This window comes from Macrobrachium rosenbergii, chromosome 48 (genome assembly GCF_040412425.1).
Source record: "Macrobrachium rosenbergii isolate ZJJX-2024 chromosome 48, ASM4041242v1, whole genome shotgun sequence".
Lineage (NCBI taxonomy): Eukaryota > Metazoa > Arthropoda > Malacostraca > Decapoda > Palaemonidae > Macrobrachium > Macrobrachium rosenbergii.
Window position 1 is genome coordinate 9,005,502 of NC_089788.1, and position 22,077 is coordinate 9,027,578.

The 22,077-nt window shown below is 38.4% G+C and overlaps 1 protein-coding gene across 3 annotated transcripts in view; it reads right to left on the reverse strand.

Annotated features, from left to right (window-relative positions):
* The window catches only part of LOC136831246 (1-phosphatidylinositol 4,5-bisphosphate phosphodiesterase epsilon-1-like), a 417,095-nt gene that overhangs the window by 63,499 nt on the left and 331,519 nt on the right, over window positions 1-22,077 (reverse strand). For 2 of the 3 annotated variants that reach the window (XM_067091301.1, XM_067091300.1), the window contains exons 19-20: window positions 16,132-16,548; window positions 3,185-3,576 (exon numbers count right to left, since the gene is read on the reverse strand). In XM_067091301.1, coding sequence (XP_066947402.1) covers window positions 3,214-3,576; window positions 16,132-16,548 — 780 coding nt within the window. In that variant the 3' untranslated portion in view covers window positions 3,185-3,213. Of the gene's footprint in view, window positions 1-3,184; window positions 3,577-16,131; window positions 16,549-22,077 lie in introns of those variants that run through there. The other variant, XM_067091302.1, reaches the window with a different exon arrangement.

The window sequence follows — 22,077 nt, forward strand, 5'->3', positions numbered from 1 at the left end:
ATCTAATGAAATTTTCCAACTGAGGTAATGCAAGAGAGAATAAAATACAGAATTTAGGCCAAAGGCCAAGCACTGGGACCTGTGAGGTCATGCAGCGCTGAGACGGAAATTAACAGTTAAAAGGCGTGAGACGTGTAACAGGAGGAAAACCTCGCAGTTGCACTATGAAACAACTGTTAGGAGAGGGTGGACAGTAAGATGGAAGAAACAGAATATGAACGGAGGCACAGTAAAAGGACTGAAAGGGGCCGATGGGGCGCTGCAAAGAACCTTATGTAATGTCTACAGGGCACTGCATGCGGTGCACTGACGGCATTACTTCCCTACGGAGTGAGGTAATGAAATAACATTCGAATTATAACCAATGCTCCTGGCATTAAGAAACACAATTGTTTCATGCTTGATTATATCTCTATTTCGAGGCTAAATTTAGAGATGATGTCTAATTTCAGAGAAGCGCAGAACAACGTACTTAACATCAGCAATTATATGCTGCTATAAATTCATATCCATAATAAGCAGAGGAAATCAAAGCCTTCGTGCAGCCCAATGACACTTCAAATTCTACACTGCTGATCATTTTAAGGTCTTTTATAATAATAGGTGTTTCACGGCATAGCCTACAGAGCTTTAATGCCGACGTTTCACGTTAATGAATGCTTCGTTTTTTCAGTACATAGTGGTACTTGCCAACTGTTAATCAAAGGATTATGTGGCTAGAAAACAGTGCTAAAAAATACTCAAAATACTCATCCAGGTGCCTGTCATTCCCTCCGAGTGTCTAACCTAGGGAAAATTACAGAAGACAAAAATGATATTAACACGGTGACAGGGGATGCCAACTCTCGCGCAGACGCAACTATCTGACAGGTTAGGTCGTGAGAAAATACTGGTATCCTTGCCAGAAAACTTTGTCTTCACGACGGCACATTCCGAACAACTCTAGATTCGATTCATGAGGAAGGAACGTATTTTTTTTTTTTTAACCTAGAACTCGCCTATTAGCCTAAGCAAAGAATCGGGGACCTGGCTGTATATACCAGTTAAAAATAGGAGAGCCTCACCAGAGGTAATCCTCGGCGCCACAGGGGATAAAATTATTCATCAGATGATTTGTCATCGTATATAGTTCAAAAGCTACCTGGCCCAATAAAACTTTTCCTAACTCTTCTCCTTGACGAGCTCCAAAGCATACGCCAGCAGTTTATGATCTGCTCATGGGTATACAACAATCCACCCTCGCTCTATTGTTTGAGGGTACAAAAAGCACTTTTTAGTAGGATACCCAAACCAGACTGTTCACCTCAAAACTGATTTCATGCACTTATTACCATTAACTCACATACGACTGGGACACTACTTTCCAACGTCTGACAACTCTGCAACAGCTACTTTATTCATGTTTCCAAGAGGTTTCAGTTAAAAGATCCTATTTAAACTAATCCAATACGTGCAGCAAGCATTTTACTTTCCAACAGAAAGCACAAACCATAAAGAAGTGCGCGTCTTGAATAATTCTGTTTCAGTTACTATTATTTTTTAATAACCTGAGCAAAGCAAGTGTCATTTTTATCACATCTGCGACAGCGCACAGTAATTGCACAATGACATCTGGTGCACGAGATGATGTAGGAAATCGTGAAATATTCCAAGATGAAATGAAAACATCATTTTTTTCTATCGATCATATGCAATGTTCTCGATAACATCGGTGTTGACACGCAAGTTAAGACAAAACTATCTATGTACAGAGCCAAAGACCAAAATAGAAAATATGGTCAGTAAAAACCAAAATAATGCAATTACCTTCCATACTTTTACTGGGTAATACCGTTGTAAAATTAAAACCCCCTTCTAAAATACAACATAGGCATGTCACCACGAACTGACTGCAATATGGCAGTCACATTTCAAAGAGCAGGACAGAGATGAAGAGAGTTCGCCCATTCATAATTTAAACTTTCCTTTAAAAATTGAAAAAGGTCCACATTCAATCTTGCAGTTCTGTACTTCCTCCCCACCATGATTTCGAACAAAAGTGCTACCTACTTTCGCTGCATACCGCTGAGATGTACTACCCAACATGTCATTTTGTTTCGTTTCATTTTAGAGTGCATCTACTCATAAGTCCATTAGCAATGGGAAGGAGAAAATTTATAATCAGTTAATCCTTCATTTCTAATCGAATTACACACTGCAAAACTTTTTAACGTATTTTTCTTTTGCATTGCTATGCATAGTCCTCTAACGAACTTTCTCAATATCAGTAAGTTATTCAAGTACAGCGCTTAACTTAAGAATTTACGATAGAAAAGGCATTTACTTGCTAACATGATTGCATAATTAAAAGAACATATATTTTTAAATATTAAAGAAAGTTCACTTAATCTAATCCTCGAATCTATAAAAATATTCCAAATGCAATATTTTACTGAACGAAAATATTTCATTGGTGTCGAAAAGCTTGAATATTATCCTTTCAATTGAACGCGTACCTTCACCTGCGCCACAAATCAGTGTCAAAAGTTAATGTAACTTTGCACATTCCTACGAACTTAATAAGGCCAAAGATCAGAACCTTTCAGCGCCCTAGTTTTTAACTATGTGGAATATTTCTTGTTCCACGATGTTCTATGAACATTCTTCAGACCTTTTCAGCGTAATTCCATGAATAAAAATCCCCTGTTTTTCCACAGATTTCAGCAGCGATATTTTGAGCTCATTCTTCCATCTAGTTTTCAAAAGCTTTCAAGTAACAACCCGACTACGAGTTGTACAAAGATTGGCCCATGATTAACTTTAATAACAATTGTCCATTAAACGCCATCAATATATTTAGGATATTCCTGAATTACAGAAAAGTGTACGGCGCAGATGATCGGAATCTCACATTTTCCTTTCTGTATTCAGCCTTTATTTATTTATAACATGGATGTGTCTCTACAAGGATAAATTAAGAAAAATCAGTCAATTAAATGCTTACCATACCAACATCATTCTGAAAGACTAACGAACAAACAAATAAATAAATACATATAAATATATATATAATATATATAAATCAATATTTATATAAATATATATATATATATATATATATATATATATATATATATATATATATATATATATATATATATATATATATAATATATAGATGAGGCCAAGAAAGATGCACACTTACTTTGATAAGCCTGGCCATATTCTTCCCCCTCAATAGGTGGGCGGGAGGCAGCGCTGGAGAGCCAGCCCGGGCTGGCCACCCTTCTTGTGGGGGTCCAGGGCGCCATAGCAGCCTCGGAAGAGGTCCGCGGGCCCGCCCACGAAGCTCTCCGAAGCCGGTATAGCCGCGGCCGCTCCCCGTCGGCCCGAGCTGCTGCTTCCGCTGCCGGACATGCCGCCCCCGTGGGTGCCCACGCCCGTGCCGGTGTTGGTGGTGGTGGTGGAGAAGTCGTCATCGTCGTCGTCGAAGTGGTGGAGGAAGGAGGGGCGGCGGGAGTGCGGGTGGTGGTGGTGGTGGTGGGAGGTGTTCTGCTCTAGGGAGGACACGACGGGCACTGGCAGTTGGACGCCGTCCTGGAACGGAAGGGAAACGGCAACTTCCATTATAGTGGTTTTCTTAACTCTTTCGTTACTACGATGAACGATTTAAGGCTGCTTCGTACTTGATCACATAGTCTTATGTAACAACTACGCATTAAGAAATATACAGAAGTATGTATGTACAGTATGTATGTATAATATATATATATATATATATATATATATATATATATATATATATATATATATATATATATATATTCTATTACAAAATACTAGAATCAAAATTTGAATTAAATCTCTTGTATATATATTATATATATATATATATATATATATATATATATATATATATATATATATATATATATATATATATATATATATATATATATATATATATATATATATATTACGTGTGACAATCAGACTGCGTGATCAAGTAAGAGCAGACTGCACAGTTACATATCCAATAACAAAGAAAATAAAAAGACCCTACAACAATATTTCCAAGTTCTATATCATATACTAAAATCTTAGCAAGCAATGAAATGCAAGGAGGTAAAGCTTCTAAGACAGGAAGGATGAAAGTTTTATAAAAGATTCCCACATCCCATCATAAAAAACCCGGGTAAGCGTAAGGGCCGCCACTAACGTTCAGTTATACCTGCGCAGTTATGCCTGCACAGTCGGCCTGTGCAGGCAAAACTGAGCCCACTACCGTTCAGCTTTGCCTGTACAGGCATAACTGCGCAGGTATAACTGAACGTTAGTGGCGGCCTTAAGATGCACAGGGCAAAAGACCTCATCTGAATAGAATTATTGGTAAATTTAGGTAAAGAAACCCATCAGAAAGTGTGGTTAAGCATCTATCCAAAAATTAGTTCCTCTCATTCACCAACAGATGTAAGAAAACAGAGCAAAAATGTAAGTTACACAATAGCACGGTTAGTATGGTTCAGGGACAGAGCTTAAATACCAAAAAATTAAATTTTTTTACTTATAAAGGCCAAAAAGTCCAAGAATAAAAGATAAAACCATTCTTTTCCATTTTCCAAAGTACGGTGACTGCTAGGTAGGGTACACCTACAGAGTCCACTACAACAACAACTACTACTACTACTATTACTACTAATACTATCAGTACTGCTACTTCTAATAAGAAATTTTACCTCAATATATCTAATATCTTTCTATGTACATTTCATCATCCCGGATCCTTTGGTTGCATTAGTCCGAACCCTAGGTTGATTTATCTTTGAAGACACTATTTTGTACATCACTCAACTGAATTGTTTTTCAGCAAAAGCTGACAGTTGCTTTCATTTCCTCCAATTAGTCAACTATCGTGATCTTCCCTGAAACGTCAGTGTCTCCCACATCAGAATGGGTTACGAGACCAATTTCAGGCTATCAGATATACAGGGCTGTAACCTCTGTCATCTATGACATGGCCTGAACCTTTCTGGTTTGTTCTCCAGGTGTTGGATCCTCTAGAACTAAAGCGAGGGCAATCTTAACCTATTTTCTTAGCCTCACCTGTTTGACGTCACCCGTAGTCTTTGATTTGTTCCATTCATGCTTTAATATTTAGTCTCTGAAAGGGAATTACGTCACTTGGTGCTTGGGTCATCAGTTGCTGACTTTTCCTTCCCATGTTCAAAGAAGGAACAAGAGCAGCTCCGACTCTGGATACAATAAGATTTCGAATAAGAGAGAGAGAGTCAAGTCAAGTAAAATTCTTTATTCCATTAAAAATGGCTATTACATAATTTTACTCTTTCTTGAGAGATTCTTTCGTTGCTGTGGTTCAATAGAAGTATTCTGTCATAGGGCTCCACCACCTTTACAGAGCAGTTCCTTGGCATACTCAGCAACTAAAACAATTTCGAAGGAATGTTTAGTCGTGTTAACTCGCGCATGCGCTTGTGCACGCCAACACTTATCATGTCTACTATACAGTAGTCTCTTTGGAGTGTAAGTATTGATAGTCTTGAAAAAATCACTACAATATAGACCTGCATAAGATGACTACCATTCTGGTAGGTGAGTTACGACCTATCTCACTTCAGTAACACATTTCAAGAGCAAGTCCAGTAGAATTTATGACACCTTTTGTTATGCCTAAAGCGTAAAAAGTAGAAAAAAAAACAAGAAAAAGTTCCAGCCTAAATGTGTACTGATACATTACTTAGACATCGTTTGTAAAATGCAAAACTCCCTTGTTTGATAAGTTTGGACAATTGTGAGGTTCCGTCTTCTGAATCCCTGAGAAATGTTTCCAGAACTTTTTTTTTTTCATTCTAGTTGGCTAAGAAAGTCACCTGACGCGAAATTCCGAGGGAGAAATAATGACGTCTTTATTCTTTCATGTTTAGCTTACAAATTATTTAAAGCTTCCTTTCATTTTTGTGACGACAGAAAATTGAGTTCTTTCATTTTCAAAATCTTACACAAAGACCCTTTTAAAGGATATTTTTAGTATCTGTTTACAGTTCTGAATAGAAATTAATTTAACGATATTAGATGCTTATATCCTATTATACTAACGCCGGTAGCAACTACAGTATATGAAAAGAAATGAGCGTACCACATTTATTTATATATTTAACTTGAAACTTGCTTAAAGAATACTTTAATAATCGTATCTGGATCATGGTTTTCTGGCCCACGTGAAGACGGCTAGCAATCCTTCTGATCACTTTGTGAATTGTGTGTGTGTGTGTGTGTGTGTGTGTGAGAGAGAGAGAGAGAGAGAGAGAGAGAGAGAGAGAGAGAGAGAGAGAGAGAGAGAGAGAGAATCTGATTGACGATGGTTCAAAAACGCCATTAGGCTGAGTGAACGCAAATATGAAAGCCCTTTGGTCATTATTATTCAGAATTCATTTCCCGATTGATCTGAGAGAGAGAGAGAGAGAGAGAGAGAGAGAGAGAGAGAGAGAGAGAGAGACTGCTGGCCTGCCTTCCTTTCGACAGTATTATTTCTCTTATATATTGTCAATTTTCCCCTCTCCTCCATATATCGTCGTCTTCACCTATCTCCAACCTTTCTTGACGCCTCGTGGTGTCCTCCGGCGAATAACATTATTACCCCCTCGTTCTTTCTGCTTCCTCTCCTTTTCCTTTCCCGTTTCCTTCTCACCTCTTTCGGAAAGCAAATTCTTCCACTAATCCCTCACTCCCTCTCCCCTCTCCCCCCTTCCACCTTTCCTCCCATGTTTATCCAATCATGTTCGTTACCTCTCATCTCAACACCTTTCCTCCACTTCTCCTTCTGAGAGATTTTCTCCCAAACGTCTGTTATTGTGGCTGTGTGTGTGTGTGTGTGTGTGTGTGTGTGTGTGTGTGTGTGTGTGTGTGTGTGTGTGTGTGTGTGTGTGTAGCCGTGAGCCTTTTTTGACACACGCGGGGGTACCGTGTCATCTCCTACCTGACCTTTTTCTGATTGAGCCTCATAGGGGGAATTGATCGATCGGCGGTCAGGACGCCGTCGATATCACTGTAATGTTAAGAAGGCGCAACACCGTATACTTATAATACAAACATACATACACACACACCATATATATATACATACATATATATATATATGTATATATACACGTCTCTTTCCTTATGTTTATACACAACACACACATATATATTTATATATAAATTGGTAGCTCGCATGAACAAGAACTCGTTTTGGCACAATCTGACTTCATCGACATCAAAATGAAATTCCAAAAGTCGAGATGAAATGACGCAGGATTACGGAGACACATATGCACAAATTAACTAATAAATAAAACGAGAAATATATTTAAACACATGCAAATATGACTAATGGTGGTTGATGCGAGAGGAGGCGAGTCACAATAACTGAAGGTAGGAAGAAGGAAGAAGGAAGAAAGGCAATTATACTTTTGCAAAATGTTTACAAGAGAAGATGAGTGTCTAGGACAGTGAAAGATGACATGCAAGACGGGGCCGCAGAGCCAACTCTCCTTTATGGAAGTCAAGCATGGATTTCGGATACGATGAAGAGAAAAATGGAAGCTGTTGAGATGAACTGTCTATACAGTATGTGGAGTAGGAATGGGTGAACAATATTGAGACAGCAATTCGTAAAATGAGATAGATCAAAGTTTCTTGAGGTGGCTTGATCACGTAGAGAGAATTGGCGATGATAAGGGACCAAGAAAATCAGTGATGAAGATATAGGAACGGAAGAACCAGAATCCTACATTATTTCCTGTAAGCGAAGTTTAAGGAAAGAACACGGGGTGAAAAGGAGACGAACAACACTAGAACGAAGTGAACACCAAAACAGACCAAACAGGACCCTCACACCATTTCACTGGCATGACCATAGATCATAATGAAGAGAATCACGTTTATATCCTTAACCTCACCTACTCATTAAAACTGACCTACGGGGCTGCTCTATTTGCAAGAGCCCGTGCTGGCATAAAGCCAGCTTAATCAAAAACAACAACAGACCAAACGGGATCAAAGCCGAGCCTGACACTCGCCGCTGCTCCGCTCATCCAAGCCCCCTTCGATAAGGCCTTTCAAATGAGGCATATATAATCTCGAAACGACGTTTCCCCTCGTCTTCCGAGGTTTCCCCTCGTTTTCCAGTTTGCTCAACCCGAAATGCCGTGACTAACAAAAAAAAAAAAAAAAAAAAAAAAAACCAACGGGGAAGGGCGGCGCATTTATAAACGAGCTTTTCCTTCTGCCCAGGAGGACTCGGAAATGAAGTTTTAAATGATGGAACGGGACGGTTGGCAAACGACCACATTATGCCTAATTCTTTTATTTCCTTGTAGTCCATCTTAAAGTTGCTAAAATTTTAAGGGAATAGCTGTCAGTTTCATAATAATATGGGTGTCAACATATAAGTGTACACACACACACACACACACACACAATGATGTACAGATATTATAATTCATCTACAGAAACACTGTACTAACAGCAAGCTATATCAAAGAACTTTAAATACTGCATGCAGAAAAAACTATATGATGTGCACATAAATACTGCAGCTTTAAATCGCTAAATTGCTGAAACCACAAAGTAAGGACATTAAAAGACACCTACACATCTGAACCATAATACAAGCGGAAAGAAAATTGGGATTTTCTCCTGTACCCAATTATCTAAAATGAACAAACAACTATCTTTACTGACCATACGTCATGAAACAGTCATTTTCAGACACAATTTTTCCCACGCAAAAGTGGAAGATTTCCCTCTCAGTCTGAAATATTTATTTTTGAGATTTTTCCCCCTTTCCCTTCAACAATTTTTCCTCCTTTCCTTTCAACATAACAGAAACCTGAACACCAAAACTACAGACTAGGCGAGCAGTTAGCCAAATCAGGCCTGCGGGAAACTGCAACGCTGGAGTTATCCAATCTACTTGGAAATCCTGAATGAGCTGTTTACACATACCAAGCAAAGTTCCAAGCAGAGTCCTCGTGACGAGCTTTGGTCAAAAAGAAGGTCCTTGGCGTGACGTGTACCTGTCTTGTGGGAGTACGGTATTTCCCTAGTTACAACACAAACGAATGTTTGAGCCACCGATCTTGAAAGCGCTGCATTGACGTCTAACAGGAAATTCAATGTTCCTTCGCGTCTCAACAGTCCAAGAGGAAGAAAGGTCTCTCATTTTGACATAAAATCTTGTACTGCCCAAAATGAAAACCAAAGGATTCGCCTGCTATAATGGCAGCGGTCGGCAAGTGCCTCAAATCATGAGGCTTAAGAACCTTGGAGTGCTATATCGCCACAGAAAAATTTTACCTAGATTGGCTGGCCAGTTCGCAAGTTCTCCTAAGACAGAACCAAATCACGAATGTGTTCATTCATCACCATCATCACTAACGTTTTCATGTATGATTTTGGAAAGGACGCAAGGGAAGTTCTATCGACTGCCCTCTAAGCTGTGAGAATATTCTGTCTGAATTCTCTACATTTCAACACCAAAAAAATTATTACCTTTAGATTTAAACACTATGTAAAACCCTGCTTTTTAATTGTCATCTACCGCAATAGTTTCTCATATTTACAATCTCTTAGATGAAAGAGAATAAGATTAAGAACAAAGATCATGAAAATATGCAAGGGCTGTGAACCGAGATAGAAGCAGAACCACCATCGATTGTATCTATGGCTATTAAGTACACCATGTCAAAAATATCCCGTAACCTCAAATTAGAAGCCACAGTTAGAGGACGATGTCACCTTATAAGTCCTACCAGGATGTCCGCAATTTGTTGCATAACAATATTACTGTGAGAATTGTTAAGCAGTCACTAAAGAGAAATGATAATTGTGAAGAGAAATGAAGGATCATTTTGATTCAAGAACTGTTAAATGCAAGGAGAACACACTGATCACCTGTTACTTCCTCTGTGTTGGGTAAGATTTTATCTCTGTAATTTCAAAAATATGTCTAATACATGTAATTACATGTAACTTCATATGAATAAAGATTAGAGTTTGAATTTGAATTCGGGTCATCAGTATCTCGAGGTCAAGAATAAAAAAAAATGTAGAATAGAATAGCATATAGGATTTAGGGCAAAGGCCAAGCGCTGGGACCTATGAGGTCATTCAGCGCTGATAGGGAAAACTGACAGTAAGGAGGTCTGGAAGGTGTAACAGGAGGAAACACTCGCGCTTGCACTATGAAACAATCGTTAGAGAGGGTGGAAAGTCAGATGGAAGACAGATAATATGAACGGAGGTCCAGTAAAAGGAATAAAAGAGGTTGCAGCTAGGAGCCGAAGCGGCGCTGCAAAGACCCTTGAGTAATGTATACAGTGCACCACATGAGGAGCACTGGTGGCGCCAACCCCCTTACGGGGTCTCGAGGCCAAGATCCGGAGCTGAGAGGAAGATTTGACACGAATGGCTCCCATTCGCTCGACCGCGTCGAGTCCTTCCAATTCGACGGTTGCAGAGTCCTGCAACCCAACTCCTTCAGATCAAAGTGGCAACCATGAGAAATGATAGCAATAACCCAACAGAGAAGGGACAGAGCAATGTTACGAGAGTACACAAAACCCCTTATTTGAAAAAGACGAAAATCTAATAAAAAAAAAAATCAGATCTAAGCTGCTGTTCAGTAGCGTCAAGACCCTTCCCCAAAAGTGTACCTCTGGAGGTGAAGCAGAGGAACAAGACAATCACACAAAAAAAGACAAAAAAAGACAAAAAAAGAAAACTGTTGCAAATCATGAACCTCTAACGAGTCGTCCTCTCCTGGGCGAGTGGGAGGATAAAACCTTCCCGAGTAACTCGACAATTTAATTGATCCACAGTAAATTACGAGACTTGTGTTGCTCTAACCACATTCAACAGCAACTAGTAAGTAATTGGAGCAGGCGGCAGAGGGCCATCATGCAGTATTGGAGCCAATTATGCCGAGAGAAGGGCTGAATTATCCAGCAATCTGGAATATCATCGAATCGCGGCACTTCAACAGAGTCAATCTCTGAAGTATTCAAGCAGACCAATTATATTGTATACACAAACGCAAGCATACACACAAAGTATATGACAAAAAATTATCATAATAATTAGGAAGTGTCTCTAAGCCGGCTGTGCAACCAAGACGAATGAGGTCGTTGGTAAGATTTTTATAACAAAAAGGGGGCGTTAAAAATTCTGAAAAGAAAAAAAAATACGCACACTATAATAGGAAACTTAATCCCCTTCAAGGACAAATGATAGCAGGGTACACATATGACTGAAGAGAGAGAGAGAGAGAGAGAGAGAGAGAGAGAGAGAGAGAGAGAGAGAGAGAGAGAGAGAGAGAGAGAGAGATTGATTATGGCTGCTACAACTGGCATCACCCCATCTAGGTTACTGACGCCGTAATAAAAATAAATGAAAAAATGAAAAAGTTTCATATAAGAAATATCTGAAAACAATAAATAAAATCATATATGTATATATATACATACAGTATAAGAGAGAGAGAGAGAGAGAGAGAGAGAGAGAGAGAGAGAGAGAGAGAGAGAGATTATATATGTGCTAAAAGCAAAGAAATGGAAAAATTGGGTATACAGTAATAGGAACAGACAATTCAGATTTCACAGGAGAGAGAGAGAGAGAGAGAGAGAGAGAGAGAGAGAGAGAGAGAGAGAATGACGAACAATCGCGTAATGAGAGGATCAAACAACGACATCCGGTCGTAACGAGCGTCTGCTTTGCGACTGCATAGTTAGCCTCCATGTGTCATCAAAAGCATGAGGAGACCCCACTGCCACCCTCGGTGTTAGCTGGAAATTTCTCGATCAAGAGAGAGAGAGAGAGAGAGAGAGAGAGAGAGAGAGAGAGAGAGAGAGAGAGAGAGAGAGAGAGATTCTGCGCATACCGTACACAGAAAAGAGAAACTGGATGACGTCTGGAACTGAAGAAACCTAAAAATAGTCCACTTTTTAAAAAAAGGTTTCAATTGACCAAGGACATGTTTTGTTGTTGATTCATCGACCCTATAAGAAGAGCAACGCTGAATGGGCTTGCACTTTAGATTAATCACATCATTAAAATATATTTGTGACTTTCATTATCAGCATTACATACTGTCAAAGATCATTATTCGAGAAATACACTTTATAAATTAACATTATCGGCGCGACAAACTTTTAATCATCATTATTATCAACATAGCATATTTCTAGGTCTCACTATCAAAAACTTCAAAATAACTGTATCTTACGTAAACTATGCTTTAAAGAATCATTCTAAATACATCACTTCTATCATTATCAACAAAGCATACCTGTAGGTCTCATTACTAACAAAAACTTCAAAGTACTTTATCATAATTTAATATGCTTTCAAGAACAAGTCTAAATATATCCATCACTCGAACACACACACACACACACACACACGCTGAGTAACCCATCTCCCTCACCATGTATCTGGAAAATTCTGGATTCAGGATATCTGTGTATTAAGCAACAGAGCACTGGTTATAACCGGCGCTGAAGAGAGTAGTAATACCCACAAAGAACTCGAGCTAAAATCTGCTTCTGATGACGCTACAATTATTGGAAAATTTTCGTTTTGTTATTTAGGACCATCAGTGGTCTGGTTAGACTGTTCATTAATAATAATAATAATAATAATAATAATAATAATAATAATAATAATAATAATAATATGATAGGAGTAGACCCTCTTTCAGACATGTCTTGTTAAAGAGAATGGCAGCATCAGTTGAACTGATTTTATATAAGGTCTTTTCAATTCTTCTTATTACTTTCTTCTCCTTAGGACCAGTTATTAGCAAATATCAGCCCTGATGAGAAGAAAATAAGAAGAAGAACTGAAAAGACCATATATGAAATCAATTCCACTGATGGTGCCAGTCTCTTTAGCAACAACAACAACAACAACAACAACAACAACAACAACAACAACAATAATAATAATAATAATAATAATAATAATAATAATAATAATAATAATAATAATAATAATAATAAACCCCAGTAATGCAGAACTGTAACAATATATTAAAGCTGTACTGAAATATATAAAGAAATCTGGAAGGGAAAAAATGTTCTCGCTCTTCCAGAACCCGAAGTCTTAATTTTTTCAGCGCAGATAAAACGGACGCCACTACCTGTGCCCTTAGGATTGGCGGTCTGCGATTAACTGGTAATGTATTTGACCAATTTAACGAGAATCTTGAAAAAGGAGGTTTGTAATTATTCTTCTGCTGGAGGATCTGTGATTGAAAACCGAGGTTTTTATCACGCCAGCAATATCAAAGAACCTCTTAATTTCAATACCACATTAACTACCATTTTCTTCTAAACTCAACGGTGCTGCAATTAATGAAAATTAAAACATCACATCTCTTGCTATCTGTAACCAACATTTGGTATATTGCTGCTTTACTTTTTTCATATCTTCATGCACTTCAACTTTGCAACAGTACAAGGCGTTTGGGGAAAACAACGACGATGGTTTAACAATAACTTGCAAGGACTGTGATATTACATTATTCGATCCCGGTAAGGTCTGTGATACTCGACAGGGTGAAACATAAACGCTTCGCCTTTCAATTCTCGTATGTAATCATAAGGTGATGTGGAAAAGGTTTCCAAAAAAGTAAAACACAGAAATTTAAAATGGGTCACTGGGTAGAGTGAACATTGCCTAACATAATTTACTTTAACCCTGATATCAAAATGAGGGTAATAAGTGCAGCACACAAATTAAAGGAAACCTGTTTCAACCAAAGTACTATGCACTGAAAGGTTCTTGAATAATTGTGGTTTTTTATCTATTAGGGAAATTAAAGTGGAGTGGTTGGTTTAACGTCAAACCAGCGTTACGACAACAAAGGTCAGCGACGCCGGACATCTCTAATCTTATTTCCTGCTACAGCAAATACAACCAATAAGCAATCACCACAACCAATTTGCCAACCACACATGTGTTACGGTGGCCATTAAAAATTGTCAGTCGCAGGGATAGTAAATTATTCTCTTGCATAAATTACTGTTAACAAAGATCTAAACTTCCATACTTTTTTAATACTGATAAAGGTTAACATGAAAACGTTTTAGACTGGAAAAGGTCACCTTGTTAAAATCAGCAGTGACAGCAACAAGAATAATAGTTCTGAAAAAAATTACGTTGGTATTTTGAATACCCCACAAATACATAAAATAATTATGAACCGTTTATACTTGTAAAAAAGAAATAAAGTTTTAATGGCCTTGTCACATGAAGTCTGCCAAACAGGGTTATTTCTTTGGCATCCAAGGTGACCGCCAGAGAGAGAAAACTTTTATACAAGATGACTTTTAACCAATCACTTTTAAACCAAACCCTGTTGAAATATTTTAATTGAATCCATTATACACAGTTGACAATGACCAAAATATGGTTAACACCGTCATGTATTAGAAAAAAAAGAAAGATAAAATTACACCATGACATTGAATGATAAGGGTTAAAATAACATAAAAGTCATTATTAATGGAGCCATGTGAAGCTTCTGTTGCTTTTAATTACACAAACTGCATTCTAAATTAATTGTATTTTAAGTACGCATAACTGTGAAATATCCATCATCCCGCAATATATACAACATCTAGTCCCGCATCGTAAGTAAGCAATGACCCTTCTCATGCACAACCTGACAATCCTTTCTTGTAAACAATCACTTAGCCTGGTCTGGGACAATTTTAATATTATTATAAATATTAGTACCCACATCGTCTCGCCATTTTTAGTACCACAACCGCATGAGAAAACAATTCCTGCCACCCGATTCATTCGAAAGAGGAACAACTCACCTGACTGAACGCCTGAGCAAGCAGGTGACCCCAGAGACAAGTCGCCCGGTCGACGCACATCTGTTTAACGCTCGTTACCACCTCCCCTACAATGCAGGTGGCTCTCCCGACGCACACCTGCTTCACACATGACAACACCTGACACGACACACAGTTGCAACTGTGCTTCTCTGCCTCGTCTTTGGTACACACCAGTACTCTAGTCGTCATCGGAATGTTTACACTCGCTTACGCAATGCCCAGCCTGACCTTCTCTGAGGTTACTTTTGTGTTTGGTGGAGGCGCTATGGTTTAGGTGCGCCCTATCTAATTTCAGCTCCGTTTTAAGATAAATCTTACGCTACAGAATTATTACTTTGATTCTGACATATATCATGAAGCTCTGGTAAAATAGCACCGAACTCTAATTACGAATTATTATTATTTAGTTTTTTTCTTTATAATTGACGAAGACAGCGAGGTCTGCTTATAGCAACTATCGAACTGACGTGTTTTCGCAGGCTGAACTTCGCATAAAACTGGCTTGTCCAATAAACTTTTCAAAACTGAGTTATCCTACGAAAGATCATAGCCATCTAATCCTGATGCATTTCAGCATAAAGCTTAAAATCTGGATTGAATACATTATAAATAAGACAGGAATATCTACGATTTTATAATCCTCTTATTTCAAATGTATATTTAAGTAGCTATGTACAACTTTCCAATAATGTTCAGTGACGCTTAACTAAACTGAGAAATTACTCCGTCAGCTAACCTGATCTGACTGTAACTGCCCAATAAATTAAAATGAATAAATAAGATTTTAGTGCACAAAAATACCTACACCTCATCCCCAATACAGTGTATAATAATATTTACATTACAAGAAGGAAGTTCATAAAGAAATACACAGAGCTACCCTACAGTATATATATACATACGAAGACAAGAATGTGTATAAAAGTTGACCCTACCCTGTAGTATTATGCAATTAACTACTGAGGGAAGAGGATTAAGGGAATGCAAAGAAATGCCATATCCAGGTAATCTACCAGAAATCCTCCCACCCTTTCCAGGTATCAAGTCTTAAGTTTCCTGTACAACAGAAACGGAATACGTGAGTACAGAGGTGTAAAGGAAGCACCGTCAGTCAGTCAGTCAGTGCTTCCCAAACAGCGCCAGTGAGAGGAAGAAAAAAAAAAAGAAGCAATTAGACGATATCTTCCAAGTACAGAGAGAGGGCGAGAGAAACCTTCCTCAGAGCAAAGTGCGCACTGACACTGACCTTTCCGTTTTGCTGTGAGTGAGCGGCAGCCGAGAGGAAGCCCCCATGACTATTGGCATTGGCCGTGGCAAGGATAGGGTGTGTGGAACTGGAGGGCGCTACCGAATGGTGGTAGTGCTGTCCGGCAGAGAGGTGTGAGGGCGTGGAGTGGCTGTTGGCGACGCTAAAGCTAAAGGTGTGTTCGGGGGCGGGGGAGGCTGCCGAAAGGCTGATTTGGGTAGGGTGAGGGGACAAGGCATGGGTGGGCGTAGGGGCAGGGGTCAGATGGCCATGGGTAGAGGAAGGAGCGAGAGTCTGGGCAGAGGAAGGGGGGTCTGGGGGCGCCCAATTTTCCTCGATTCTCAGCTGGATGCAGGCGAGGGAGGCTGCTTCTTCTTTGCTGCACGCGAGTTCGCCAGATACCACCAACTGCTGCAACTGCAAAACACAAGAGAGGGAACGCGGTTAATCTCCATGAAGAGAACCTTTTATATAAAACCATAAAATTTAATAATGCTATTCAGGCAAAATCACTCAGTCAGTCATCCAGTCAATCATCCTTGCAAAAACATGGCACTGGGCGAGCCAAGTCGTTTTGACCAAGATCTCTGCATTGCACAGTAAAAATAAAAAAAATAAGAAAAAGATATTTGGAATATTTATATTCATGCATAATACTTTAAGATAGGTACACAGACGCACGTCAGCTATAACGATGACACTCAAAAAGTCCATGTTTCTATGGAATGGCAAATCAATTTATTAACATTCATGCATTTCAAAGTGGAGGTATCCCGTTACTATTTCGGCATCTTTTCTTATTAGCTATATGGTAATATTCCTTATTATACAACATCCTATTTCATCCTGTACAAAATTATATACTCAAAATTTAACATGTGCTGGCTAAAAAAAAAAAACACTGAATAAACAAGAAAAAGAAAATCATTATATCCCTTCACACATACACAAAGATACACAATACAGTAAAAGGTATATATATCACTCAATTGTTCAAGGGTACTTTCACTGACTGGAGAGAGAGAGAGAGAGAGAGAGAGAGAGAGAGAGAGAGAGAGAGAGAGATAACCATCAAAATATTGAAATATTTGACATCAGCCTTAGGACATATTCTCACGAGAGAGAGAGAGAGAGAGAGAGAGAGAGAGAGAGAGAGAGAGAGAGAGAGAGAGAGAGAGAGAGAGAGAGAGAGAGTTTGATAAAACCATCAGAATTATACTGAAACATTTGATAACATCCACAAGACGTATTTTCAAGAGAGAGAGAGAGAGAGAGAGAGAGAGAGAGAGAGAGAGAGAGAGAGAGAGAGAGAGAGAGTTTGATAAAACCATCAGAATTAAACTGAAACATTTGATAACATCCATAAGACGTATTTTCACAAGAGAGAGAGAGAGAGAGAGAGAGAGAGAGAGAGAGAGAGAGAGAGAGAGAGAGAGAGAGAGAGAGAGTTTGATAAAACCATCAGAATTAAACTGAAACATTTGATAACATCCATAAGACGTATTTTCACGAGAGAGAGAGAGAGAGAGAGAGAGAGAGAGAGAGAGAGAGAGAGAGAGAGAGAGAGAGAGAGAGTTTGATAAAACCATCAGAATTAAACTGAAATATTTGATAACATCCATAGGACGTATTTTCACGAGAGAGAGAGAGAGAGAGAGAGAGAGAGAGAGAGAGAGAGAGAGAGAGAGAGAGAGAGAGAGAGTTTGATAAAACCATCAGAATTAAACTGAAACATTTGATAACATCCATAGGACGTATTTTCACGAGAGAGAGAGAGTGAGTGAGTTTGATAAAACCATCAGCATTAAACTGAAACATTTGATAACATCCATAGGACGTATTTTCACGAGAGAGAGAGAGAGAGAGAGAGAGAGAGAGAGAGAGAGAGAGAGAGAGAGATAATCGCTACGTGTTTAACACCAACAAAGAAGTTGTTTAAGAAAAAGGACAATTTTATTGTTCCCAACGAGGACAAAGACTCCTTCCCCCCCCCCCCCCACCGCCCCCAACTCGAGGTGGTCAACCCTCCTATGGTCCAGCAATCTTCTCTTGCCTCCTACCTCTCTCCCTCCCTCCCCCTTTGTTCACTTAAATACAGGGGTAGGGGTGGAGTAGCCTCTCCCCTCTTTGCTTACTTATGTAGGGAGGGGTGGGAGGAGGTAGGGACTTCGCTCGCAACCGACTTCACTTATTTAATCAAAATTTGACAAAACGCAGACTGCCACTGTACATTTGGGGGTGACACATGACAATAATGGGCCTCTAGAAGGTTGCCATAATAATAATAATAATAATAATAATAATAATAATAATAATAATAATAATAATAACAATAATAATAATAATAATAATAATCTTTATTATTCACGAACAGAAGCAACAATATCTATGCACAACAATAAAACTATAAGGAATATTTCCCAAACACAGTGGCAATACTGAGAACAATAATAGAAGGTACTAATTAATAATACTGAATTAGAAATCAATACGTGCAACAGCACGACAAATAACAATAATAACCATAGTAAACACAAATAATAATAATAATACTTTATTATTCACGAATAGAAGCAACAATATCTATGCAGAACAACTATAAGGAGTATTTCCCAAACACAGTAGCAATACTGAGAACAATAATAGAAGGTACTAGTAAATAATACTGAATTCCAAATTAATACGTGCAACAGCACGACAAATAACAATAATAACCATAGTAAACACAAATAATAATAATAATAATAATAATAATAATAATAATAATAATAATAAACTTTATTATTCACTAATAGAAGGAACAATATCTAGGCAGAACAATAAAACTATAAGGAATATTTCTCAAACACAGTGGCAATACTGAGAACAATAATAGAAGGTACTAATTAATAATACTGAATTCCAAATCAATACGTGCAATAATAATAATAATAATAATAATAATAATAATAATAATAATAATAATAATAATAATAATAATAATAAATAAACAATTACGACGACAAAGGGCAACGATACGTAACCACCAATTTGCCTCCGGCAAAGAAAATGACACAAATTTCCCCCGGGAGATCTGCTACTTATACACCAAATTAAAATAATGCATTAGTCTTCATTACATAAGACGCACATCAATTTTGCCCCCTTGTGCCATTCAACATTCAACACATGAAGAGCATTATCATGATTACTACTAAAAGATGTAGTATAAGAAGTCACACACACAAACCCACACACACACACATACATTAAGTGTCTTTGTGTCTCAGGCAGCGTTCTATAGCTGATCACGAAGTGTGTCAAATAGCTTCAAAAACTTAGCTTTCTTCTTATATAAAGAATCAGTATTAAAAAAAAGGCTTTTCTTTACATTTATCAATCTTTCTAAAGAGCAAAAACTTCAAACCAAATAACTTCAAAAACTTACAGTCAGTTTTATTCTTATATAAAGAATCAGTATTTAAAAAAAATTATAAACAAAAATTGCTTTTCTTCTTATTTATTAATCTTTCTAACGAGCTAAAACTTCAAAATGTCAATCTTCATGAAAAAAATCTCCAAAGTATAAAACACATTTCTTATAAAATATTTGTTAAACTTACTAAAATGCCTAAGAATTACAAACATGTTATTTCTTTTAGAGAAATCATAAAAATCACGGTAAAATATGGATAAATCTCCATAAAAATACTTAAGGAAGAACATAAATAAGGATTTATCTTCTGAGTAATGTACTGCACTTGTCCTCAACGCGTTACACTTTCTATAAAACTTCAAACCCTACGAAAGTTTTTTTTTTTTTGGGGTGGGTTGTGGAGGAATGCTAGTCATTTCTCATTATCTAGAAAGTTGAACACTGCTTAAAACCACATTAACGTTCCTCGACGAAGTTCCTGAATCAGTTTGTTTATAAACAAAGAGTCAACAGTTTCCCAAACGGGACGAAACCTCCCGTTTTCTATGAGTGCTCCTGCTCAGAAAAGTCTTTGAGTCACCAGGTAAATAGGCCACGTACTGGGGGCTGGCATAAATCGCCCTTATCAAGGCAATTCATTTGGCTCGATATCTCTCGACATTAGTCGACTTTTCGCCCCTGACCCCCAATTCTTGACACTGGAGCCTCACTTCGAGCATATATCATTGCAGTCTTACCTGAGGAACAGACTCTGCACTTCTAATGCAGGCGGGCATTTGTCACAGTGAGCTAAGAAAAGGGCCTTGACACTCCAATCTGGGTCAGACATTAATATACCGTATCAATTTCTGGTACTTTATTCCGGTTTATGGGACAGTGCTTTTTCGTACTACCTCATGACTCTTGAGTCATAGAACTGTGACGCGTGAATCTGGGTGATAATGCAATGTATTTTTTTAGCACCATATGAATTGAACTGAATCGAATATAGAATTTAGGACAAAGGCCAAGTACTGGGACCTCTGAGGTCATTCAGCGCTGAGACGGAAAGTGACAGTAAAAGATTTGAAAGGTGTAACAGGCGGAAAACCTCGCAGTTGCGCTATGAATCAATTTTTAGGAAAGGGTGGAAAGTAAGATGGAAGAAACAGAAACGAAAGGAGGTACAATAAAAGGAACGAAAGGGGTTGCACCTAGGGGCCGAAGGCACGCTGCAAAGAACCTGAAGTAATGCCTACAGTGCACCGCATGAGGTGCACTGACGGCACTACCCACGTACGGGGTAGCACCATATGATTCCAGGTTATAGAACAGCGTTCTTTGATAACTGCCACGTGATTTCGGGTTGTAGGACGAAGTATTTTCACAGTACCACGTCAGTCCCGGGTATGGGCAAGACACTGTCTTTGTGTGACGTTATTACAACAACTTCCCCGTACCCACGATCATTTATATTTATCAGGTATTCCATGAGCAACATAAAGAACACTTCTTAGTATTATTTCGTTGGCACTTAATGACATATCCTGTACATACGGTTAATGCTATAATTATAGTGCCAGAATGTCATACACAGAATGCGCTATAAACACTGACATGCCTCTCATGAACGCACCGTTTCATTCAGAACATCATCGGAAGTATTGTAACTTATCAGATGTTTTGGTTCAAAAGTGTCGTTATGACGTATGCAGCATATCTGGTTAACGCCACAATTATATTGCCGCAATTAAGTAATTCGAGGAAACTTGTCTGAACGTCATACACAGAATACGCTTTTATGCAACGTTCCATTCACAATATCATCGGAGGTATTGGTGCCAGTTCAAACGTTTCGTTATTGGCATGATGTCATCTATACAGAATCTTTTGATGAGGAGATACAAACTTTTTGGATGACAACACAGACTTGGGCCTGTAAGACATTCACACAACGATATACAAATTCCTTAAGGGCTTTCGAGGGTGAATGGGATGAATACGACAATGAATTATGACCGAATTTCCAAGGAAAAGGTTGGATTCATATTTACCAAAATATGCCAGGAAGCATTCTAATGTTTGCTGGACTACCGACAAAAATGTTTAGGCAGCACAATTCAGGGTGCTGTGTACAAAGACGGAAGGGAAACACGAAAATATCTGTGAAACACCAGCGACAGATTTCTGTTTGACCTCGGACCTCTAATTAAGACCCAAAACCTTGACCTCACACGACACATCAGCTTCATTAGTTGGGTATGCATGCCGTGTATGAGGTCTCTATCTCGTCAGTCCAAAAGTTTTGGCCGAGGTTATGATCCTTCTCGACCTTAGACCTTTGTTCCTTCATGTAAAATGTTGAATTCTTTCTATCCACTGACGAAATGCATAGTGTATGAAGTCTTAATCTTGAAAGATACTAAAATCATAATTCTAAAAAAAAAAAAAAAAAAAAAACGGACTTACATCAGAGGGCACGTCACGGACATGCACACAAGGGGACTTTAGAGACGAGCAAACACACGGACAGGCAGCACAATTGATAGATA